This window comes from Gigantopelta aegis, chromosome 7 (genome assembly GCF_016097555.1).
Source record: "Gigantopelta aegis isolate Gae_Host chromosome 7, Gae_host_genome, whole genome shotgun sequence".
NCBI lineage: Eukaryota > Metazoa > Mollusca > Gastropoda > Neomphalida > Peltospiridae > Gigantopelta > Gigantopelta aegis.
This window is the reverse complement of record NC_054705.1, coordinates 41,173,451-41,200,325: the sequence shown is the minus strand read 5'-3', so window position 1 is coordinate 41,200,325 and position 26,875 is coordinate 41,173,451. Positions and strand designations below refer to the sequence as shown.

Sequence of the window (26,875 nt, the reverse complement as noted above, 5' to 3'; positions counted from 1 at the left end):
ATGTCGATATAACCACATTAAGCTAGGTAAAGACTAAAAAAAAAAAAAAGGTTTCAGACTATCAACTGACACGACGGAGTTGGCCAACTCGACAGCTGCGATGTAAATTTTCTCCATATCCCAGCTTACGAATGCACCCAGATCACACAGATAATGGGACGTAGTTGTTGTATACGACGAGAATCGAGTTGTAAGAGCGCTCAGACTAGCAACTGGACAGTCGTAGAAGTCGTGAGATCGGCAACCTGGTCAACGTCCGTCGTGACAGTTGGTAGCCTAAACCTAGCATTAGATACGAAATGACTGTAGTACATTGCATAACTTTGATTTCCATGTCCCTGTGTCCGCCAACAACTTAAGTTAATGTTTGATTTGTTGAACAACACCACTAGAATCACGTTGATTAATTAAACAAAGTAAAGTTTGTTTTATTTAACAATGCCTCTAGAGGACATTCATCGGCTATTGGACGTCAAACATTGAGGTCATTCTGGCATATTTCTTTAGAGGAAACCCGCTGCCGCCACATAGGCTACTCTTTCCGATAAGCAGCAAGGGGTCTTTTATATGCACTTTCCCACAGACAGGACAGCACATATCACGGCGTTTGATGAACCAGCTGTGTTGATTAATTAATCTCCGGCTATTGGATGACAAACACTTGTTAATTCTGACACGCAGACTTAGAGGAAACCCACTATATTTCCTCACAGACACGACAGCGCATGCACCACGGCTTTTGATATATCAGTGACAGTCGCAAGGTGCTGTTTGGGACGGGAAAACCCCCAACAACAAAAAAAAACAATAAAAGAATAAGGTTCAATAAAAATATAACTACCAACATAAAAATAAATCCACCAATTTCAGGTAACGTAGTTTTACCCTTCGTACTGCCTGGCGCAGAATCCCTGCAAGATCGGCTCCGAGCTGCGAACCCGGCACTTACCAGTCTTGAACCTGATAGCTTAACTACCGCACCATACCGGCAGTTAATACGACACTTCGTGGTTAATTTACTGACAGCTAAACCATCGCACCACCCAATCTAATTAAAATTAGCTCCACTGGTAGACCAGTAGAGCTAATTTTAATCAGATTGCGCACTACCGCAACCGTTCTCGGTTGATATACTGTTTGAAAGAAAATAAGGATCACACAAATAGTAACAGTAAATAATTATGTTAAAGTTTGTTTGTTTTGTTTGACGACACCACTAGAGCACGTTGATTCATTAATCATCGGCTGTGGGATGTCAGACATTTGGTAGAGCTCTGGTAGGTTATAGTGATAAATAGTCCGGTGGTCACCAAAACGTAATAAATAAATAAATAAAATAATTAATTTAAAAAACGAAAAAACCCCACGAAACAACAATCAAACAAACAAACAACCAAACAAAAAGAACAACGCTAGTTTCCAGCGAATTAAAATTGGTCTACAGTACCGGCCTCGGTGGCATCGTGGTTAAGCCGTCTGATATAAGGCTGGTAGGTACAGGGTTCGCAGCCCGGTACCGGCTCCCACCCAGAGCGAGTTTTAACGACTCAATGGGTAGGTATAAGACCACTACATCCTCTTCTATCTCATTAACCACTAACAACTAACCCACTGTCCTGGACAGACAGACCAGATAGTCGAGGTGTGTGTGTGTGTGGTGTGTGTGTGTGTGTGCCCAGGACAACGTGCTTGAACCTTAATTGGATATAAGCACGAGAATAAGTTAAAAGGAAAAGGTCTACAGTTCCATATGTTCCCTCATTTCTTTCCATAAGTACATTACTTTTACAACATAAACACTGATGATTGGACGGAAAGTAGTTTCAGCATTATCCAATCATGTTTGAAAATAATTTACCGGCCTCGGTGGCGTCGTGGCAGGCCATCGGTCTACAGGCTGGTAGGTACTGGGTTCGGATCCCAGTCGAGGCATGGGATTTTTAATCCAGATACCGACTCCAAACCCTGAGTGAGTGCTCCGCAAGGCTCAATGGGTAGGTGTAAACCACTTGCACCGACCAGTGATCCATAACTGGTTCAACAAAGGCCATGGTTTGTGCTATCCTGCCTGTGGGAAGCGCAAATAAAAGATCCCTTGCTGCCAATCGGAAGAGTAGCCCATGTAGTGGCGACAGCGGGTTTCCTCTCAAAATCTGCATTATATGTCTGACGCCATATCAAATAAAATGTGTTGAAAATAAAACACTTCTTTCTTGAAAATAATTTAATGTATCTACTGTAACCAATCACACGTCTTCTTCTCTTTTTTTTTTTTTTCAAAATGTTTAGTCTGAACAATTGTGTTGCTAGTTCAATGCTGTGTAACAGTTATTGATTCTTCACCAGGGAAGGCGAGTGATCACTCCCGCTCACCTCTCCACACTCGCCTGGAAACTTCATGTGATCGCTCGCCTATCACTATTTAAGGAGAGCGATCTTCGGCTCGCCTTGATTTTGCTGATGGCGAACATTGTGTTACCAAGTCATTCGTTGATTCAGTCATTTACTCATCCATAATAGAAGTGTTACAAAATAATTACACTTTTTACCCAGAATGCAACACCCACAGCCAAAGCACCGATCACCGCTCCGAGGATGACGTGTCTGAGAACAGTCTTCATGTCCTTTGGTATCAGGTATGTACTGAACTCCGTTGTGAGATTGAAAAGGGCGTGCGAGATCCCCAAGTAAATGATTGTTGCTAGGGCGAAGTTGAGTAAATGATAGCCTGGGATGTAGCCAATCAGATGCTTGGCATTCGACTGAAGATACACATGCAGCTGAGACAGGTACGTCTCCAGAGTTATCTTCCCTAGCCACTCGAACATGTAAACGTAATATCTGCGTAGAAACGGAAACGAATTCCGCAAAACAATGAAAACGACGATGGGGATGAAAGAGGTGTATGGGTGGATTCTGTTGTAAGCGAACTTGTCTTTCCCCATGAAGAGGACGTACCAAGAGACGCCCACAAGACACGCAATCAGCACTAGGGCCATTTTCATGGCCCATTTCGTGTATTTCTCTCTAGCGCTCGCCGACGTTTCCTCCACGAACTTGATAAAAGACTCAAAATGTGGGTAGTTGTAGGCGCACAGCATCCCGACGAAACAGACCCAGTGATCGAGACCCACACGGAAAGTCCACTCGTGCATCATGTTGTATTTCCGTTCGCGGTAACCGAGGATCACCTGGAGCGGGCGGAATATAACGGGCGCGACCCCGGGCACGTCGAAAATGAGGGCGTTACAGACGAAGTAGACGGCAAACTTGATCGCCATCTTGAAGCGGTGTTCGTTCCACGAGGAGAGAACTCCCATGAAGACATACACGGTGAAGAACCAGTAGGTGTGCATGGCGCAGATGTAGTACAGCATGTATTGGTTGTCAGTCACCATGACGACGAATATCACCAGAAAGTTGAGTCTGAAGAGCATTTTGAGCATGCGCCAGAAAGAGAAGTCCTTCCGCAACCAGAAAAATGAGAAGTTCCCTGAAAGAATTAAACAAAAAATCAGTATAAGTAATAATTTGAATAATAATGAAAAAATAAATAATAATAAAAATAAATATTACATAAATGTCATATATAGGTAACTTTTTACAACCGGACCATCCCTAGATCCCTAAATGGCTGAAGAATCTATCTATCTATCTATATAATATAATATAATATAATATATACTGAACTGAGAAGATGCAGACAGATCTGGCCTGACACTTCTAAAACGTCTGAACTCAAGACTAATAGAGTCTTTGACTTTATCGTCATGGCAACGCGATATACATTGCATGCGTGTGACGTCATTTGAAATTGATTCTTGACTAAACGTTTTATAAGCACAGTCCCTGAAAGAATACGCGCACTTTGAATAAGACAGAATATAACCATCTCTTTATTCTTCCAATGTCCTAGGTTCAGTAATCTATGCACTAAATTAATACAATATTATTACCAAAGGCGTCCAAGTGTTTTCAAAATTTTAATTACTGGTATATATAATGTACAGGGGAGATAACTGAGGAATGAACTTGTCCACCAAAATATAAATAAGATTTCTATATTTGCATAGTAACGAAAATACAGTGAAAATATGACTTTTCACCGAATATCACTTTTATGGTTTCTGCAGATCTATATATTTTCATGGCTATGGACATAATATTATTCTTGTGATTTGTATGCCAGAAATAAAACATTTAAGGTTGGTCCGCCCTCACCCCAATTTTTGGCCAAACAACACATGTTACAGAATACACACACACACAAACAGCAAACTTATCCTGTCCACCTGTCAAAAACAACAACTGGTGTCAAGATCGAAGGGTAATTGTGTACCGTGTTTATTGTTAGTAAAATACGGTATGGTTATTTTGTTTTCTTTTTCGAGTTTATTGTTGGTTAAATACGGTATAAGTGAAATTTTGTTGCGATTATCTGTGTGGATGTGCTGTAGTGAACGAGGACACGTATTGCACGGGCTTTTGGTTTGGTTGCTTGTTCAAAACAGTGTGTTCTGTGTTAATCGAGGCACGAATATGTTGGCGATTTTATTTTACAAGAAAGGATTTGTGCTCCGAAGATTGGCGTGAGTTTGAAAGCGTTATTGTATTTTTTTTAAATTATTATTATTATTATTATGAAGATTCATTAAGCGACAAATCCATGTTTTAAAAACTTTAACATTAATTCTGGGTGGAATTTAAAAGATTACAAAACATTTCTGTTGCCAAAGGGGCGAGACATAGCCCAGTGGTAAAGCGCTTGATGCGCGGTCGGTCTGGGATCAATCCCCGTCAATGGGGCCCATTGGGCTATTTCTCGCTCCAGCCAGTGCAACACGACTGGTACATCAAAGGCCGTGGTATGTGCTAGCCTGTCTATGGGATGGTGCATGTAAAAGATCCCTTGCTGATAATCGAAAAGAGTATCCCATGAAGTGGCGACAGCGGGCTTCCTGTCTCAATATCTGTGGTCCTTAACAATATGTCCGACGCCATATAACCGTAAATAAAATGTGTCGAGTGCGTCGTTAAATAAAACATTTTCCTCTCTCTTCATCATATATCGGGAATTGTGAAATTACAGCGCCACCGTTGTGTTGGCCAACTTTGTCGTGGCAGTTGATAGTTTTCTTAATCTAGCATTACTCAATCCCGCATTGCTGGCATGACTATGCCCTATAACCGTAAATGAAATGTGTTGAGATACATTGGTCAATATTATACACGGGCGTACATAGGATTTTGAAAAGGTGGGTTCCAAAATAGATTGCAGAGATATTGGGCATATATTTCTATGTTGAGTAAATATAATAATGTCAGATATATTAAATTATATAAAAAAGCGATTTCGTACGCCCATGTTATATTTAAAATCACTGTAGGGAATTCCAACACGGCCACGTGGCAAATTCAAATGAGTATGTGTCTAGAGACTTGTCACACGCGCACGCGCGCGCGCGCACACACACATTTTTTCTCTTTCATCAAGTGTCACATGGCATAAGCTGGGGTGGGGGTTCGGACTAACGCCCCGCTTAAGCTACACACCTTTTTATTATTGTTATTTTTACAGTGCAATATTAGACTTGTAGACAAAAGTTCATATTCCGTCCCCACCCACTACCGATTTAGCCCACGCTACGCCCCTGTATCATCTTGTGACATATTTTTTTCATAGTGTTTACTTAACTGTGTAATAAAATGAAACTGTAACTTGTTATGTTGTGCAACAGATGTTAATAGATTTGTGTGTTGTCGCAAATCTTTCCGGTGTGGTGATCGATTGACAGGTAGTCTGCAGGTATCGATCACGTACTCGGTAGACGGTTCTTCTGAAACATTTAACGTGTCAATCATCTAGCCTGGCTTAATTTACTTCTCTCGAGATTTCATATAGTCAAAGGCAAAAGAAACGTCTTGAAAAAGTAATATGTCTCGGCTTATGTCTCTCTCAGTATCCCGTCTGTTTCTCACTCTTAAGTTTCTGCTTCTGTCTCTCTCTCTCTCTCTCTCTGTCTGTCTCTCTGCCTGCCTTTGTCTGTCTCTGTCTGTCTCTCTCTCTCTCTCTCTCTCTCTCTCTCTCTCTCTCTCTCTCTCTCTCTCTCTCTCTCTCTCTCTCTCTCTGTGTGTCTGTCTCTGCCTTTGTCTGGCTCTGTCTGTCTATCTCTGCCTCTATCTCTGCCTCTATCTTCACTCTGTCTGTCTGTCTGTGTGTCTGTGTGTCTGTGTCTGTCTCCGTCTCTCTCTGTGTGTGTCTCTCTCTGTGTCTGTCTCTGTCTCTCTCTCTGGCACTTTCTTTCGGAATGCATGCAGATATCTCTCTAGATATCCACTAGTGTGATACTATGATGTCTACGTACGCGTACTGTATCTGTATAGTATAAATATTATGCGTCTGTGTGTTTAATGTCTTTGTGCGTGCTTAAGTGATTTTTACAGTGCAATACTAAGCTGTTCATATAGGCGTTCTGGGAAATAGTAAACAAAAGGGACCGCCAAGTTCGAATTCGAACCCACACCCAAGTTCAGAAACAACCGCGTCCAGATATTTTAGCATTCTCCCAAGGGGGAGGGTGGTGGTGGTGGTGCTGTGCCAGTGTCATCCTAAGTGGAGGATGCCAGACCAGTTTTTACAGGGGTGACAACAAAGTCGACCTGAAGGGAGTATGCTATGTCAGTGTTTACAGGATTGACATCGTAGAAATACTTTTAGTCGGAAACATCTTACAATGCAACTAACCCAGGAATGTGCCATAAACTTTCATAATACAGTTTATATTTTTTTTAATAGTTGACACACATTGTGCATGGTGGGTTGGGGTTTTTTTTGTAAGTGTTTTATTGACTTTGGTTATTAAAAAGCTGTCATAATAGGTCCACCTTAAAGAATATGTGGAGTAAATTGGATTTTGCACCAAATGCCGAATTATGATGTATAGTAGGCCCTATTATTTATTAAAAATGTGTACCAGGAAAAACTAAGTTTTCTACCATTTGTTTTGTTCATTTTATGTCAAGTTTTCGGCTGTAGGCTATAGCTAAATGTTACATTAAAAAAAAAAATCGGAAGTATTTTTCGTCCTTTGTATTAATCAATATTATGTTTACATGATGCAGACGTAACAGTGGCTGCCTTATTGGAACTTGCCATCAAATTCATTGCTGTCACTTGTTTGTCTGGCAGGTATTACTATGCCGGTTACGTGACGGCACATCGACCGGCAGTAGTGCAGTAATAAAATCTGGATTGTATAGTAGTATAAACAGATTTTATGGCTATACCATCACGGTATTTTTTTTCCGTTTTAAAACGAATTTTATATAAAGTGTTATATTGAAATTGGTTTCCGGCATACTTCGTGATTCACCAGAATCAATTCGTATACCCTCGGCATAATCCCGAATGTTTTCAAATTCTTTTTAAATCACTGGCATGATTTTGCAAGTAAGGTTTTGATTGGTCGAATGAAAGGTCAACTGGACATGAGCTCCAACGGGCTGCTGTTAGATCCACATGTAACAGTGGAGTTAATTTTAATTAGATAGAATTCTAACAAAACCCGGAACAAAATCGGGCAGCGCAAAAATCCGGAATTCCGGATAAATCTGGAGGATTCTCATCTATGGACAACGAAGTCGTCCTAAGGGGAGGATGCTATGTCAGTGTTTACAGAGGTGACAACGAAGTCGTCCTAAGGGGAGGACGCTATGCCAGTGTTTACAGAGGTGACAACGAAGTCGTCCTAAGGGGAGGAGGCTATGTCAGTGTTTACAGAGGTGACAACGAAGTCGTCCTAAGGGGAGGACGCTATGTCAGTGTTTACAGAGGTGACAACGAAGTCGTCCTAAGGGGAGGACGCTATGCCAGTGTTTACAGAGGTGACAACGAAGTCGTCCTAAGGGGAGGACGCTATGTCAGTGTTTACAGAGGTGACAACGAAGTCGTCCTAAGGGGAGGATGCTATGTCAGAGGTGACAACATTGTCGTCCTAAGGGGAGGACGCTGTGCCAGAGTTTACAGAGGTGATGCCAGAGTTTACAGAGGTGACAACGAAGTCGTCCTAAGGGGAGGAAGCTATGCCAGAGTTTACAGAGGTGACAACATTGTCGTCCTAAGGGGAGGACGCTATGCCAGTTTACAGAGGTGACAACATTGTCGTCCTAAGGGGAGGATGCTATGCCAGTGTTTACGGAGGTGACAACATTGCGATGCAAGTTTACAGGGGTGGCAACATTGTCATCCTAAAGGGAGGATACTGTGCCAGACGGGTGACAATGCCAGCGTTTGCACGGGTGACAATGGCGCTATGTCGGTGCATGGTTTCTGGATTATGGTAGCCTCACTCTCATGGGTAGTGATATTCAATGTTGGGATAGTAAAAAAAACCCTAATATTGCCATGCCCGGCGGCTAGTGAAGCAAAACGATCAAATGTGCATGTGCCCCCCCCCCCCCCCCCCCCCCCTTCAGATATTTTGCTTTATATTTGCTTAATAATAGTGTAAAAGAGTGTAAATATAAAAGTGTGCCCCCACCACTTTTTGGCACCTTCCTACGCTCGTGATTGTATTAATTTAAAGTAAATTAGGGCTAGTGAATTTTTAATCGTGCCTAGTAAAAAAAAATTAAATCAATGATCCTTTAACTAGTCGATTTTATAAAAACTCTAGAAGGCCGGCAGCGTTTACCGGGGTGGCAGTGAACTCACCGAAACCCGTCATCCAGACGTAGCAGGCGATGTAGAGTCTGATCCAGTTGTACCACTCCTTGGCGGCGAAGTAGTGATACCAGACGAACATCACCTGCATCCATCCCTTCCACTCCTCCGTCTGGTTCCTAGGGCAAACGCACAAACTCAATCACCAATCACAGATCTCCACATTAAAAACAAAAACTCCCCAACCCTCCGCCCCCCAAAAAAACAAAAAACAACAACCCACCGGTGGGTGGGAAGTGATTAATTCCCCCTCCTCCAAGCTAATGCTAGACTCAAACTGTCAACTGTTATGAGGGGCGGGACGTAGCCTGATGCGCGGTCGGTTTGGGATCGATCCCCGTCGGTGGGCCCATTGGACTATTTCTCGTTCCAGCCAGTGCATCACGACTGGTATATCAAAGGCCGTAGTATGTGCTATCCTGTCTTGTGGGATGATGCATATAAAAGATCCCTTGCTGCTAATCGAAAAGCGTAGCCTATGAAGTGGCGAGAGCGGGTTTCCTCTTTCAATATCTGTGTGGTCCTTAACCATATGTCTGTCATAATATAACCGTAAAATAAAATGTTGAGTGCGTCGTTAAATAAAACATTTCCTTCCTTCCTTCCGTCGGTGGGCCCATTGGACTATTTCTCGTTCCAGCCAGTGCATCACGTCTGGTATATCAAAGGCCGTGGTATGTGCTATCCTGTTTTGTGGGATGATGCATATAAAAGATTCCTCGCTACAAATGGAAAAATGTAGCGGGTTTCCTCTTGAGACTATAAAAATTACCAAATGTGTGACATCCAATAGCTGATGATTAATATCAATGTGCTCTAGTGGTGTCGTTAAACAAAACAAACGTTTTTAACTGTTACGATGAAGGTGGTCAACTTGACGGCTAAGTTGTAATTTCCCCCAACTCCCGACTTAGACGGGTGCGCTCAGATTAAAGGGACATTCCTGAGTTTGCTGCATTGTAAGATGTTTCCGACTAATAAAATAATTCTACGATTAAACTTACATATTAAATATATTTTCTTGTTTAGAATATCAGTGTGTGTATATTCAATGTGTTTCTGGTCGTCTTAATATTTGTAAGAAGCCCAAACTGGATTTTATCTTCAAATAATTTCGTACGTACGAAAAAACTATATTTTAAGAAATATGATGAAATTTAACCTAGTACAAATATTTCAACGATCAGAAACACGTTTAATATACAGCCACTAATATTTTATGCAGAAAAATATATTTGATATGCAATTACAATCGTTAAAAAGTCTGTTAGTCGATAACATCTTAAAAACTGCAGCAAACTCAGGAATGTCCCTTTAATAACTAATGGGGTTATACGACGAGAATCGAGTTGTAAGAGCGCTCAGACTAGCAACTGGACAGTCGTAGAAGTCGCGAGAGAGAAAGTTGTCCAACTGTGTCGTGGCAGTTGGTAGTCTGACACTAGCATAAGGATATGGGGAGCCAATTAAGATATTACCAAGTTGATTCAGTATAAATTTACCTGTTAAGAGTAACTACCCCAAATAAAATGAACAGCCCCCCCCCCCCCCCCCCCGCAAAAAACAAAACAAAAACAAACAACCACAAAACACCAACAAACAAAACAAAACCCTAAGCATTCTGAGACTACTGCTAAAGCAATACATGTCCTCATACAAGGTCCATACATTTTTCGCATCTCCAAAGTTCAAGGGCCATAACTTTGTGTCAGAATAGGTAAATCACCATGAAAGTCAAACAATATGTAACTTTGAATAATTTTGAATCACAAAACCGTATTCCATGCTCAAAATCATATCTGACCAAGGCAGTCGAAAGGATGTCCCATTGGGCTATTTCTCGTTCCAGCCAGTGTACCACGACTTGTGTATCAAAGGTCGTGGTATGTACAACCCTGTCTGTGGGATGGTGCATATAAAAGATCCCTTGCAGTTAATCGAAAAGAGTAGCCCATGAAGTGGCGACAGCGGGTTTCCTCTCTTAATATCCGTGTGGTCCTTAACCATATGTCTGACGCCATATAACCGCAAATAAAATGTGTTGAGTGCGTCGTTAAATAAAACATTTCTTTCATAATAAATCGGTTTATTTCGGATTCTTACGAAAGTAAAATTCCGCGTGATCTGAAAATGTAAATAATACTTGCATCAAAGTTCGACGACTGACAAACCGAGCATCTAAAACTGCACATGGGAGTGCGCGAAATCGCCTTAAAATGGGGTAGGGTTGCACTAGAGGAAGCTCGGCACACACAGATGAGTCGAGACCACACATTCACATCGACAGATAATTTAGAAAAGGTACAACTAGAAGCTGCAAGGGTAATCACTGGCATGCCTAAATTTGCTTCACGTAATTCGCTATATATTGAAACCGGTCTTACAACACTTGGTGAAAGGAGAGAAAAAAACAAAACTCTGTACAATGTTTAAAATAATGAAAGGAATGACTCCCGATTTCTTAACTAATTGTATTCCACAAAGATTAGAAGAAAGGGTTCCTTATATGTTAAGAAATCGGGAGGACATATCTACACCTTTTGCTAGAACCTGCTTATTAAAATCATCATTTATTTATTCAGCAATTGATTTATGGAATAATTTAAGCCCAGCAATTAAAAAGTGTGAAACAATATCGTCTTTCAAAAAAGCAGTAACACCAGTGGTAAATAAAATTCCATATTATTTTTCCTGTGGAAAAAGAATAGAAAATATATTGCATACTAGATTACGACATGAATGTAGCCCTTTAAACGCCGAGTTGTACAAATGTGGACTTAACCATAGACCCTTCATGTAACTGTGGATACAGATTAGAAAACAATATCCATTTTGTCTTACAATGTAAACAATATGAACAGAGACTGATTCTATGTAATTCCTTGCAGCTTTTTCAACCAATAGATTTACAGTCACTGTTATATGGTAGAAGCACATTAAGCGATGCCAATAATAAAGAAATATTTACTTATGTTCAAATATATATATATAAACCTCATTCTTTTGATTAATGAAGTATTATTTAAATTACCATAAGGATTATTTGTAAATGTGATAGCGAATTTAACTGCACGTGATGTACTATTTGTGTAATCTTTTGTATCATATTTGTTTTTCTTTCCTTCACATTCTTTTGTATATAATACATTTCCTTACACTGGTTATCCTTGAATGTATACATGTAGTTTATATTTACAGCTATGTAATATAGGTCGCCATGTATATTGTATGTATATAGAAGAGGGCCTCGTAAGTTGTCAAACTTGTGCCCAATTATTTTGTTCTTTGTACAATAATATGTTTGCAACAATCGACAGTGGTATCGTTGTGGTGGCGAACTAGCTATGCACGTGGGGGCAAACTACCTGGGGGCGAACTGGCGTGTGGGCGAAACGTCTGGTACCTTCCGTAATTCACCGTCGAAATTCGTAATTTGCCGAGGTCTTCCAAACGACTTACCTGTTGAGTATTTTGTCGGGCGTCGACCGAATGGTGAAGGCACAACCAACGAGAAACAGAATGAAGACGAGGAAGAGGAATTCATCTCGATTGTACTTCCGCTCCAATGCAGGGAATACCTGATCAAACAAATGTAATACTAGTGTTATTACGTACGTGTGTTAACAATTTCAAGACATACGAATGACAGCTCCTAGGTGATGACAAGGTCACCAGTGCCATGCATCCAATGAAAACCACGGTGGAAATATATTACACTGTGACGTAGAGTTAACCTGCCAATCATGTGTCTGTAAAAATAGACAGAATTTTGAAATTAGCAATTAGTAAAAGAAATTAGTAGGATTAAAAAATGAAAATTAATTGACTGCTCGGCCGAATATTTATATAATTTGGAGCATTTTAGAAGGACAGTCCAAAAATAAATACGAGAAAGAAGAGAGGATCGGACTATTTAATAATATTATAAAAAAAGAAGCAATTTCGACATAAAATTTTGAAGAAGGTCTAAAAGTTTAAAGTCTGATCTATAAGGTCCGGGCCGGGTGTGTGTGTGTGTGGGGGGGGGGGGGGGGGGTTGGAGGTGGGCGGAATTTGGAATATGAATTTAGTAGTTAGGTCAAAGACCAAAAACCAAAATGAGCTTCAAACATTTAAGTCCAAACAATAAAGTTAAGAATGCTCGACCGAAACGGTTTTAAGGTGATTTGAGCAATTTAGACGGGCTGCCAAAATAAACTGAGCAATTTAGACGGGCTGCCAAAATAAACTGCGTTGGACTGTTTACAAAAAAATAAACATAACATTTTTGAACTGCTCGTTGATACATTTTAAAATAACTTGTTGTGAGATAAATGGTATCTAACGGCCACTCATGTATTATTCTCTATATAAACAACTCGTTGTGAGATAAATGGTATCTAACGGCCACTCATGTATTATTCTCTATATAAACAACTCGTAAGATAAATGGTATCTAACGCCACTCATGTATTATTCTCTATATATACAACTCGTAAGATAAATGGTATCTAACGGCCACTCATGTATTATTCTCTATATAAACGACTCGTTGTAAGATAAATGGTATCTAACGCCACTCATGTATTATTATTTATATCTCGCGTTAACTCATTGCTTACATCATAAGACATTTTTCAGCTATTGGATTTTAAAGAAAGAAAGAAAGAAATGTTTTATTTAACGACGCACTCAACACATTTTATTTACGGTTATATGGCGTCAGACATATGGTTAAGGACCACACAGATATTGAGAGGAAACCCGCTGTCGCCACTACATGGGCTACTCTTTCCGATTAGCAGCAAGGGATCTTTTAGTTGCGCTTCCCACAGGCAGGATAGCACAAACCATGGCCTTTGTTGAACCAGTTATGGATCACTGATCGGTACAAGTGGTTTACACCTACCCACTGAGCCTTGCGAAGAACTTACTCAGGGTTTGGAGTCGGTATCTGGATTAAAAATCCCATGCCTCGACTAGGGATCCGAACCCAGTACCTACCAGCCTGTAGGACTATGGCCTAACCACGACCGGTTAAATGATATTTTAAATGCATTTAAGTACAGTATACGTCCGTGTTTGTGTATTCAGTGTTTCTAACATAGTCCTAATCAACCAAGCTACAAACTTAATTTGTGGCGTCGTTAAATAAAACAAACTTTACTTTACTTTACTTTACTTTACTTTACTTTGCCTCGTACGATGAATACCAAAGGGAAAAGGTGCGCAGTTTTGATTGAAGGAAATTTGACGGATTTTTTTTATTGGTCCTCCGAATGGAAAAGGGGCCGTAGGCTAGACAAATCTTACCTTTATATAGTCACACAGAAAATAGTATCCCATGATGACACCAAATATGATAGTACTTCGTAAAAGATCATCAATGTTTGGTGAAGGTTTTACATCGGTGTTAGTCCGCGCTGTTATCACGCCTTTCTTAGAACTACCCGTTTTCACCCCGGCATTAATCCCAGGGGTGCCGTCTCTAACGGAATTCGTATTGTGCGCACCATCCAGCCCCGCTTCAGGGTCCGGATCCGGAATCGGGATATCGCGGTGTTTCGTAAATTTTCGGATAAGATAGATGATTGTGACGGCGACGAAGATGACAAACAGAGCGAGCTGGACAATAGTGGGATCACGATGTATCGGTTTCATGGTACTACTTTTCACAATGTGTTCCTCCGTATGGTGCTGCCCGAGTGAAGTGGTCCGAGTAGTGTTGTCAAACCGGCTCATATCTTTAACTGCTTTTCTAAGTAATCGTTCCATGATGTAAAATAATCACTGAAATAGAATAAGAAAAACGTTAAAAGTTGGTTTTGTTTAACGACACCACTAGAACACATTGATTTAGAATAAGAAATGCGGGTTTGGAACAGAAACTATATTTGAGGTAGTGGCGTAGCCGGGGCAGTGTGAGTGGAGCCATTCCAACTCCCACCCACCCATCACACCGTTTCCCCCATCGCCATATTTTATATTTGCCTGTCACCCCGTAACAGGAGTAAGGGGCCATTCATATATTTCGTAACGCACTAGGGGATCGAAGGCTGTATATCCAAACGTTATGTAGCGATGCAGAAGACGAGTGGTTTTACTGAACAGCGTTACGTAGCACAATTCATTTGTTATGTTGTGGTGTGGTGTGGTGTGTAGCACAATTCATGTTATGTTATGTTGTGGGGTGTGGTGTGGTGTGTTGTGTGTTGTGGTGTTGTCCCTTGCTTGTTTTAGCATGGTGCAGCACCATACCTCAATAGGCTAGTGCCATCCTGCCTTAATCAGCGCCATGCTGCCCTGAGATTAAAGCAGCCTTTTTCAGTAATTAATTCTAAAATTGTCTATAAAACACCAAAAAAGGTATTAATAAAATATGTCATATCTTTTGCCATTCATTTATTAAAGCAAACACATAAATTACATTAATGTTTATTTCAATTAATGTTTGTCTATTTTTAATGAAATACAAGTGCCCCGAAAATGGTGAAAATGCCCCCAAAGTGTTATATTATAATATATTATGTTATATTATATTATTATTATTATATTATATTATATTATATTATATTATATTATATTATATTATATATTGTTGCATTGCATTACGTATTATATATTATGTATTATATATTGTATTATATATTGTATTATATATTGTATTATGGATTGGATTGGATTGGATTGCATGCAGTGCGTAGTGCAGTGTGCGATGCGGTGTGGTGTGGTATAATATATAATATAATAATATAATATATAATACAATAATATAATACATAATATAATATAATATAATATATTATAATATATTATAATATATATATAATATATTATATAGTCTTATTCAACTTACTGTGCTAGCACAACAAATATGCTATTCAACCTGAGTCATACCTACACACTGCAGAATTCTCTCCCTTGCCGGATATGCGCAATGCTATCCTTGCACGGGCTACCTGTAACTTCATTCTCAATTCTGCAGTCCACCTGTTAACACCTGTTAAGCTTTGGCAAAAAGTTTTCTTTACTTGTAATTTTGTGTTTTTTTTTTTTTTTTTTTTTTTTTGGTTGAACTTGACATACGGTTGGTAGTTGGGAATTCGGTGTTGAATTTACCATGTCCGACGCGAGTTCGTTGACAGCTAGCGCACGGAAAGTTTGTGCGCGAGATGGTTGTCCATTTCTTTTACGTCGTAAAGACACACACGTGTTGTGTCCGGACTGTCGGTCTTGTTCTCAAGACCGTCAGTGTGAGATCTGCGCCACGTGGTCTCCTGACCAGTGGGTTCGGTTCGGTTCGCAGACTCAGGTTTCGGGTACCAGCAAAATCTTGTCGTCTGCTTCGGCAGTAGTCGGCAAGTCGGACTTAGTGGGTAGGTCCCATAAGTCTGTAGACACTTCTAAAAGTGTCCGGAAAGTGGGGAAACACAAGGGTGTTTCTTCTTCGGTCCGTGTTACGAGTACAGTTACAGATACTTCGGGAGCGCCCCCCCGGGCTCCTATTGTGACCGTGGTACGTGAGCCGTCTTCGTTAGTGACGGCGCCTTCTTCTGTTTGTGTGGCTTCGTCGCGGGCGTCGCCATCGTCGTTACGGTTACCTTTACAAACAGAAGGGGGGCAGGGTGGAGTCGTCGCGGCACCGGTTTTGACGACTTCATCGGTTACCGAGCACATGCACTCCGTTGTGCATAGGTCCACTGCTTCGTCCGCAGAGCAGGTGGCCCCGACTTTGCCTTCGATTGCTGACAGTCGCTTCGGCACCTCAGCATTCTCAAGGCCCGAGGAGAGTTCTGCCAGTTTGCTTCGAACTGAGCCAGTTGTTCCGATGCCGGGATCCGTCTCTGATGGCATCCCGACCGATGTTTACCGTTGGGTGGAGGACTCATCCCGTTTGGGTCCTCCGTTTGCATATGTTTACCCCAAGGGTCCGGTGACTTCGGTAGCAACGGACATCTCCTCACAGTTTGCACCGTCTTTGGTCCCTACCTCTTCGACTTTACTCGATAGAGGACGAGGTTCGCGCAGATACCCCTCGGTTGGGGGTACTCTGTGGCCGCAAACTCCGACCGTTCCGCACTTGGCGCAGGAACGACCGTTAGGCTTTCAGGAAACGTTGTTTCGGAGTTTTGTGGAATTTTTGAACGCTTCGCCTCAGTTGGGATCATTGCTTTCGCAGACGGGACCGACGGGTGCGGCTCCCATTCCCCCCCCCCCCCCCCCCTGGTTTTCCGCCAAAACCAGCAGAAACTGCGTCTCGACAGCAGTTTGACGATGCAGTTAGGGATTGTCGTTCGGTTCCTATTGTTTCCGTCTCGGGAGACGCTGCCCCAGGGGCGTCTCGATTAGGGGGAGGAGTCCATATCGATCTTCGGGATCCAGTGGACAGTGACCTGGCTTCAGAGGAAGCGTCGGTTGGACCGGATTCTGTCGCTGACCCAGCTCTCTCTCACTTCGGTTCGGAGGTAGAGGAGGAGTGCGATTATCCGGCGGTTCTGGCTTTTGTCAGGGACCAGGTCCGACAGGTATGCGGGGACGCTATACCTCAGGTTGAGGCCCAGCCTACATTCAAGGGTGTCTCCTTCGGGAACCGTTCTTTGAATTTGGTCACTCCTCGTGAGGAGTCGGGTTTACCACTTGCACAGGAGGCGCACAGTTCACTTTGTGACATTGATGTGTTGATCACTGGCAGTGATCGTATCCTGGGAGTGGGTGTTGATGAGTACCCAACGGCACTGCCTACGGGGAAAATCCTAACGGGAGCGCGCATTTTTCGTGCCGACTCCTATGAGACGTTGGGGGCGGATTTTCTCGAACATCCGGCGGTCGTTCCCGCTAGTGTCCGAGCCGCTTGTTCCCCATCGCCGCATGTGTGTCATTGCCAATCGCGGATCTGGAATCGTTCGAACGGCTGGCTAAGTCAATGTTCCAGGTTAATAACCATTTAGGTACGTTCCTATTTGGCTTGGATAAGGCTGTCGAGAGCCTTCCCGCGATGGCGAAAGGCTGTTTGGAGGCTGCGTCAAAAGCCTCTAAGCATATCGCTCAGTTATCTGGCCGATTGTTTGCGAACAGTCTTTTGTTACGGTGTGACCATTACCTGGCGGGTTTGAGTGCGTCAAACGTTGCGAAGACGTTTTTTTCGTACACGTTCGGTACGGGAAAATTTACTTTTCGGTCCCGATTTTAATATTGTCCTAGACAAGGATTTGTCGCGACCAGTCCCGAACACTCGACCCTCAACCTCTGGTAAACGTCGGTCCACGTTTTCGGGGTTCAAGCCTCCTCCTGTAAAAAAGGCTGCTTTTTTACAGTCGGCTCAGATCCCTAGGGTTCCTGACACTAGGAGGCAACCAGGTAACAACCCGTCTTCCGCTAAGCGAGGACGCAAACGTCGTACTGCGTTCCGTTCTCAGTCCACCAAAGGCGTTGCGCCTACGGGTGGTAAGCGGTTGGGGTGAGGGTACGTGAACGATCGGCAGTTGCTTTCGGAGGTACCGTTAGCAAACATACCCGTGGGGGGCAGGCTCCGCCATTTCCTTCGAAATTGGTGCAAGCTGCCTGGTCTCGACCCCTGGGTTCTGTCGGTCGTTCGACACGGTTACAAAATACCCTTTTCTTCGAGCCCCCCTCTTACTTCCACTCCGAGAATGCCGCCGTTACCGTCCGCGGATCGGCGCGTTTTAGTGGAGAGTATGATTGCCGAGTTTCTCGACAAAGGGGCCATCCAGAGAGTCAGTCTGGACACTCCGGGATTTTATTCTCATCTTTTCTTCGCCCGGAAGAAAAATGGGGAATGGAGACCAATCCTAAATTTGAAGCCACTGAACGTCTACGTCGATGTTCCTTCCATGAAAATGGAAACGGTTCATTCGGTCCGGAACCTGCTTCAAATTGGGGAGTGGGCTGTGTCGATCGATCTGAAAGACGCATACCTCCATGTCCCGGTGCACAAGGCGTTTTGGAAGTTTCTGCGCTTCCTGTTCGACGGGAAAGCGTACGAGTTTCGTGTGCTTCCGTTCGGTTTGGCGACGAGTCCCCATGCTTTTACACGTGTGGTAAAAGCGGTGGTAGGTCATGTTCATTTGTTAGGGGTTCGAATGCATACCTATCTGGACGATTGGTTGATCCCAGCTTCGTCGCAACAGGAGTGTCAGACCAATGTCGGGTTGGTTTTGGACACGATCCTCCAATTGGGTTTTATTCCCAATTGGGTGAAATCGGAGTTAACGCCGGCTCAGATTTTCACATATCTCGGAGTGGTCTTCGATCTTGTGGTAGCGTCGGTTCGTCCCACCGATGCGCGTATCCACAATTTCCAAACGTCGGCGCGACGTTTGATGGGGGAGCAAAGTACTACGGTACGATCTCTCCACGTGGTGTTGGGCCACCTCGAATCTCTGGCCTCATTGATCGTGCGGTTCAGCCGATTCAAACGACCACTCCAGTGGCATTTGTCCCCACGGTGGGACGGTCACAATTGGGACACGATAGTGCCTCTGGGCCCATGGTTCATTCATCCGATACAGGAGTGCCTGTCGGACAAGTGCATGTCCCTATCGGTTCCGTTGCACCCCCCTGCTCCGGATCTGATCCTGTTCACGGATGCGTCGCTGCACGGGTACGGGGCGCATCTGTTGGATCAACACATTTCAGGGGTATGGAATCTCTCCGAGAGGAAGCTTCATATCAACTGTTTGGAGATGGAGGCAGTGCATCGTGCCTGTCTTCATTTCCGGTGTGTTCTTCGACACCGTCGAATTCTGTTGAGATGCGACAATACGTCGGTAGTGGCATATCTCAATCGTTGGGGTGGAACCAAATCGGAGACTTTGGGTCGCAAAGCTCTTGCGATTTTGGAATTCTGCGACCAACTAGGGACCACTCTGTGGGCGAAACACATTCCTTCATCGGTGAATGTGTTAGCAGATGCCCTCAGTCGACATACCCCTGTTCAGACGGAGTGGATGTTGAACAAAAGGGTGGTCGCAGCGGTTCTTCGGGTGTGGGGCAGTCCACAGGTGGACATGTTTGCCACACGGTTGAACAACCAATTGCCGGTGTTCGTGTCCCCGGTACCGGACACATTGGCGTTGGAGTACGACGCGTTAAGTATGGATTGGACGGGACTGGATTTTTATGCCTTCCCTCCTCCTGTCTTACTCGGCAAGGTGTTGACCAAAGTGGTCCAGGAACCTTGTCACGTGACGTTGATAGCTCCTCTGTGGGTGGCGCAGCCCTGGTTTCCACAGCTCCTGTCACTGTTAGTGGCAGTCCCGTTCCGATTACCAGTGTTGTCCGATCTACTCAGCCAGCGACTGAGTCAGACGGTGTGGCATCCGAAGCTGGAGGTCTTCCGGTTTCACGCGTGGAGGTTATCAGGGCTTCCTTGCGACGCAGAGGTTTTTCGACAAGAATTGCGCATCTCGTCTCTTCAGCAAAGCGCAAATCTACCGAGTCGGTTTATCAGTGTCACTGGCGTATGTGGGTTCGTTGGGCGAACGCACGGGATTTCGATCCCTTATCGCCTACTGTCAACGATTTAGCGGAGTACTTTCTGGCGTTGGTCCAAGAAAGGAAACTTAAGTCACGACAGTGAAAAGTCACAGAGCTGCGATTTTCACTACTCTTAAACAGTGTGGATGTCGTGACTTTTCTACCAACTTGGTGTTGCATGATTTACTTACATCATTACAATCCACGGTTGAACGACCTTCCATTATTCCGAAATGGAATGTCTTTCTGGTGTTACATGCTCTTAAGGGTGCGCCTTATGAGCCGTTGAGGTTTGCTAGTCTTCGTGCCTTGACGTGGAAGACTCTGTTTCTGGTTTCACTGGCAGCTTGTCGTCGGATCAGTGAGATACATGCTTTTTTGCATGACTTGGTTGATTACAATTCGGACGGGTCTGTCACTTTACGTACCGACCCTATCTTTGTTGCTAAAAACCAGTCTCCAGGGGAAGAGTTTCCACCTACTGTCATTCACAGTTTATCTCGTACACTGTCATCTGATAACTCGGATAGACTTCTTTGCCCGGTGAGAGCATTGAAGTATTATTTGCAGCGTACGAAAAACCGGCGGCAGGGTAAAAAGAGATTGTTTATTTCTTATACCATTAGGCCGGGTGATGTCACAAAAAATGCTTTGTCTCGATGGATAGCAGCTACCATCAAGCTAGCATATGAGATGGTGGGTGATCATGTGTTACGGAATTTCTCTGTTAAACCACATGAGATCCGAGCCATTTCTGCTTCCCTGAATTTTCATGACTCTTTAGATATTATAAAGGTCATGAATGCAGGGGTTTGGAAAGGACGGCACACTTTTGACCGTTTCTATTTCCGGGATATGGCGGTTGGTCCTGACGGTACGCGTAGGATCCAGACAGTCATTGCGGCTCAACACGTCGTGTCTGTGCGCAGGGCAACGGAAAGGGGTCGACCTCTTTTCCGTCCGACTGCCATCGATTCACGCTTCGGACATGTTTAACACTCCACTCTTTTCTGAGGGATGGGGTTTTTTGTAGTGTTGTCTACCGTTTCCTCTCCCTGGGGAGATGTTTTTCCTCTCTTTCATGGGGATGAGTTTTTCTTTTGGGAAGCCCCTTTTTATTCCCAAAAGTTTTTTTTTTGTTTTTTTTTTTTTTTTGACTCCTTGTTACCGTATGTCGTGGTTCGTCCTATCTCCATGTCATTACTTCAAAGGAGCTTTTTGGGTACGGGTAAGTCCTCTATTTTCTTACCTCCTCCCATTAATGTTGAATTCACGTGCTCTAACGGTGTCATTGCACGTCCGTTATAGCATATTTGTTGTGCTAGCACAGTAAGTTGAATAAGACTATTAGAAAATTTGTTTCTAATTTTCATTATTATTCATACTTACCTAGTGCTAGCACAACAAACTATACCTCCCACCCACCCCTATGAGGCTTTCCCTCGGTGGGTGGACTTTGAACCGAGAATGAAGTTACAGGTAGCCCATGCAAGGATAGCATTGCGCATATCCGGCAAGGGAGAGAATTCTGCAGTGTGTAGGTATGACTCAGGTTGAATAGCATATTTGTTGTGCTAGCACTAGGTAAGTATGAATAATAATGAAAATTAGAAACAAATTTTCTAATTATATTATATTATAGTGTGTGTGTGTGTGTGTGTGTGTGTGTGTGAACGCCCAAAAAAGCGGGGAGGGACGTAGCTCAGTGGTACAGTGCTCGCTTGCTGCGCGGTCGGTCTGGGATCGATCCCCGTCGGTGGGCCTATTGGGCTATTTCTCGTTCGAGCCACCACGATTGGTATATCAAAGGCCGTGGTATGTGCCATTCTGTCTGTGGGATGGTGCATATAAAAGATCCCTTGCTGCTAATTGAAAAGGGTAGCCGATGAAGTGGTGACAGCGGGTTTCCTCTTAATATCTGCGTGGTCCTTTACCATATGTCCGACGCCATATAACCGTAAATAAAATGTGTTGAGTGTGTCGTTAAACAAAATATTTCCTTGTCCAAAAAGCATGCGGTGCACACCTTAGTTGCTTAAAAACGTATCGTATTGTAACGTTTTTAAATAACTCGCAGTAGCGATGTTTTTATATATTTATACATGTATTTATATGTATGTGTGTGTCCCCTCCCCACACCTGTTGGCACCTCCCTGTGCCCGTCTCTTGGGTCTCACTACACAGATGTCATCTGCATTGAAACCCTTGTTAAATTGTCCAACTTCAAATGAAGATTGCCAATAGAACGGGTTCTCGTTGGCACTAACAACATACACCATTGAGAATATACATTATAAAAGCATTTATTTTCAATCCAAAATTGAGAACATTTCGTTTCAGTTTTTTTTTTTATAGATATATATATATATAACCGCATTTGGCTGTAGTACCGGTCCGAACATGTGGTTTATTAACCGATTCACTCCGACTGTCTCTTGCGCTATGCACCCATGTCACAAAAGGTCAATGCACGATATTACAAAATAACATGGGCAAAATACAGCCAGAAGGCTTACCATTAAACAGATCGTTGTAAGATATGTAAATGGTAACAATAGGCCACTCATTTAATATCCTATATTTATAGATAATGAAGTGTATATATTTGGATTTTTAAGATGTTAGATTTAGTGGATATATATATATATATATATATATATATATATATATATATATATATATATATATATATATATATATATATATATATATATATATTGCATTTAATACAGGATATCGCGCGTCATCTCATTTCGTGCCGTGTCGATGTCATTTTCATTGAAATGAAAAATTGGTCCCTGTAGGGTGTATAATATCAAATCAAATCCCATCACTTAAAGTGAATCGAAAAAAACTGGGTCAAGCTGCTCATTTTTGAGATAACGTGTAGCGTCTACGACTACCCTAGTTCCGCACAAAATTGGAGTAATTTATTTTACAGGCACAAGACTACTTGACACACTGGTACTAGATGGAATAAAATTGCATACATTTTTTGCCCAGATGAAACTTTTTATTATTATTATTATTATTATTTTTTTTTTTTTTTTTTTTTTTTTTTTTTGGCAACCAACACACTCACATTTATCACCAATCACAGGACTTGTGGAGTTCACTTCTCTATCTGCACCTCCAACTTTGACCCAGCCGGAAGTTATTTGGTTTAATACTACCTGTAGCATGACTTTCGGAACTTATGTGTAAACCTTAGGGCTAAATGCTACACTAAGGTGTTCACTGAATGCTTTTTGATCAACGCCCATTATAAAATCAGTTGCGGTGCAATATACTATTTTCGTACACGGCACTCGTATCGTATGGCGGCGCCTTTACACGTGTGTCCACCTTTCTTGATCCAGTAGCAGCATGTATTACATGTGGATCTAACAGCAGCCCGTTGGAGCTCATGTCCAGTTGACCTTTCATTCGACCAATCAATTTTCATTCGACCAATCAAAATCATGCCAGTGATTTAAAAAGAATTTGAAAACATTCGGGATTATGCCGAGGGTATACGAAATGATTCTGGTGAATTACGAAGTATGCCGGAAACTAATTTCAATATAAAATTTTATATAAAGTTCGTTTCAAGACGAAAAGAAACCCCGTGATGGTATAGCCATAAAATCTGTTTATACTAGTATACAATCCAAATTTATTACTACACTTTCCCCCCTGTTTTTTCAATGTTGAAATAGACCAACAAGTTCGCCTATTGCATAAATAATCTTGCCCGATATTTTTTGAATTTGTCATGTCCAGTTGACCTTTCATTCGACCAACCAATTTTCATTCGACCAATCAAAATCATGCCAGTGATTTAAAAAGAATTTGAAAACATTCGGGATTATGCCGAGGGTATACGAAATGATTCTGGTGAATTACGAAGTATGCCGGAAACTAATTTCAATATAAAATTTTATATAAAGTTCGTTTCAAGACGAAAAGAAACCCCGTGATGGTATAGCCATAAAATCTGTTTATACTAGTATACAATCCAAATTTATTACTACACTTTCCCCCCTGTTTTTTCAATGTTGAAATAGACCAACAAGTTCGCCTATTGCATAAATAATCTTGCCCGATATTTTTTGAATTTGTATGCTCCCGAATAACACTATACAAGGCGAAGTGAATTCAAGTGACATTCCGCAAGTATTTACTAGAATAATCTATTCAAAACACACCGGCAATATACTTTCAACGTAAACAAATATATATATATATTTTTTAGGAACTACTGACCTTTGTTAGGCCCTATTTTCTGGGAATTAGGCTAAATCGGAACCACTATCAAAACGGAACCATTTTTGTTGGCAAAAACGGAACCGATTTGGCTATAACGGCACCTCAATGTAATGGTAAAAAATAATATCTTGTAGATATATAGATTGTGTGGTGCCGTTTCAGTCAACGCTAGGTTCCATTTTGTCCAATTTGGTTTCATTTTCGTTTGGGGCTATGTTGGCATGGTTCCATTTTCACTATATCCCGTTTCCGGAATTTCACGCTTGCGCAATTCGGAACTCTAAGTCGTTTATTGGCAATGTGTTTCGACATGATTCTAAAAGGTTTGTTTGAATCGTTTGGAATTCTTGCATAACTGATGCGTAGTCGCGGATTCAATGCAAAAAAAAAAAAAAAAAAAAAAAAAAAAAAAAAAAATAATAATAATAATAATAATAATAATAATAAATAAAAAATAAATAAATAAAATTATAATAGTCAGTACAGAGAACAGTATCGTTCATAGTCACCCCTGGCCGCGACGTGTAGTCAACAAGCGAACGAAAAGAAGATAATAGTCAGTCGGAAAAAGATAGATCGTCCGTCGGACTGGTAGTTGCATTTTTTAATTCGTCCGTCAGAATTTGTACTCGCATTTGGCGAGCGGACGAGTGCTTTCTGCACCCCTGGATATACAGATTACTCGCATTTTACTCTCGCGCGCTTGTGTGTGCGTGTGCGTGTGCGTGTGACAAAACTAGGAATGTTTTTTTACATCAGGTCAGGTCAGGTCGGAGGGTTTTACGTGCACGTTCAGAGCAAGCCGTTGTAGCGCACGCCTGTCATGGCGCAGGTGTCGACTTTTCGCTGCCCTCTCCGTCCAGAACAGGAAAGGGTTTGTGGGTGGGGTGAGGATCGCCCACGCTGGCATGTACAAGGGAGCACAATGTGTGTGTGTGTGTGTGTGTGTGTGTGTGTGTGTGTCTGTCTATAATATGTGTGTGTGTGTGTGTGTGTGTGTGTATGTATGTATATGTGTATGTCTGTCTATAATATATGTGTGTGTGTGTGTGTATGTCTATGTGTATGTATATGTCTATAATATGTGTGTGTGTGTGTGTGTGTGTGTGTTGTGTGTTGTGTGTTGTGTGTGTGTGTCTATGTGTATGTCTATAATAAATATAATTGTGTGTGCGTGTGTGCGTGTGTGTGTGTGTACGTACGTACGTACGTGTACGTACACACATACCCGTTCGCGTTCCGGTTGTTGTCGAGTATCTGTTTAATACTGTTCTTTAATTTTATATACGTCTCTCTACGAATCTAGAGTAATATTTTAAGCTGGGAACCTCCCTGTTGTTATACAAGATCACAGAAGCTGAACGTACCTGCATCCGTAGACAACCGTGTTTCTGTGTGTATCCTTTTATAATATCCACTTCACTCCTGTCCGTGTTCGTGTTTATCCGTGCATATCCGCGTTTTTTACCGACCGTAAAAGAAGTATATAATATATGTATATATATGCTCAGACACGACAACGTGTTTCATTGATGATATTACTGATCAATACTTAAAAACAAATCCGTTGTCGTGTCATGGTCAGGGTAACATGTGGAAGGTTTCGACTCCCGTCTACCCACGGCCTCGACTACCATCAATAAACAAATACCTATAGTCCAATAGCTCACTGAAAGGTAGTGAATAGAGATGGATCGTTCGATACGGTTCGTATGTTCTTCGTGCGTGTATAGAGCCTGACAAAAGTGTCCATGCGTTAAAGGGACACAGATTAGTTTTTAAACACTATGACGTATTTTTCACTCTTAAAGCCGGTTTTGATCATTTAAATTAGGAGTACTTACATTTTATTATTTAGAATATTCATTTTCGTACACCTGAAGTGGTTCTGGTCATCCAGGTTTTTGTAATAACCCAAAATGCTTTTTTCATAATTCTAAAAACGCACGTTCGTCTGAGAAGTAATGGTTATCCAGACAGGCTCTAGTCTATTTTAGACGATATTTTCAGGTTTAAACATCACAATCTTCAGATTTTCTTTGTTTTGCAGGTGTTCAGATTAACTTAACTTACTGTCCATTTTCACACGGTAAAACTAGGGTCTGCGCCTTTGAAGGTGGCGTTTGGAGAATATTTGTATTTAACTATTTAGAATACACATACATGTACGACAAAAACTAGAACAAAATAAAGATACCCCCTACCCAACACCAAATAAATAATCAAATACATACACTACACATTTACCTAATTACACATGTATTTTAACGGTACATACAACTGTATCTCAGAATAGATGTATCTCAGAATAGATGTTTTAACAACACCCCAGAACGAAAAATGCATCTCAGTTTAGATGCTTCGGTTGACCCGTTTTTCCTTGTCCGAATCGGCGCTCTACGATTCAACACTGGTATAATATAAGACCGT

The 26,875-nt window shown here is 42.1% G+C and overlaps 1 protein-coding gene across 3 annotated transcripts in view; it reads right to left on the bottom strand.

The window, feature by feature from the left end:
* Positions 1–2,216: 2,216 nt before the first annotated feature.
* Positions 2,217–26,875, bottom strand: part of LOC121376901 (protein REDUCED WALL ACETYLATION 2-like) — a 30,726-nt gene continuing 6,067 nt past the window's right edge. The window contains exons 1-5 of one of the 3 annotated variants that reach the window (XM_041504682.1): positions 25,813–26,112; positions 14,015–14,491; positions 12,182–12,300; positions 8,714–8,841; positions 2,217–3,493 (exon numbers count right to left, since the gene is read on the bottom strand). In XM_041504682.1, coding sequence (XP_041360616.1) covers positions 2,526–3,493; positions 8,714–8,841; positions 12,182–12,300; positions 14,015–14,476 — 1,677 coding nt within the window. In that variant the 5' untranslated portion in view covers positions 14,477–14,491; positions 25,813–26,112 and the 3' untranslated portion in view covers positions 2,217–2,525. Of the gene's footprint in view, positions 3,494–8,713; positions 8,842–12,181; positions 12,301–14,014; positions 14,492–25,812; positions 26,113–26,875 lie in introns of those variants that run through there. The other 2 variants (XM_041504683.1, XM_041504684.1) reach the window with 2 other exon arrangements.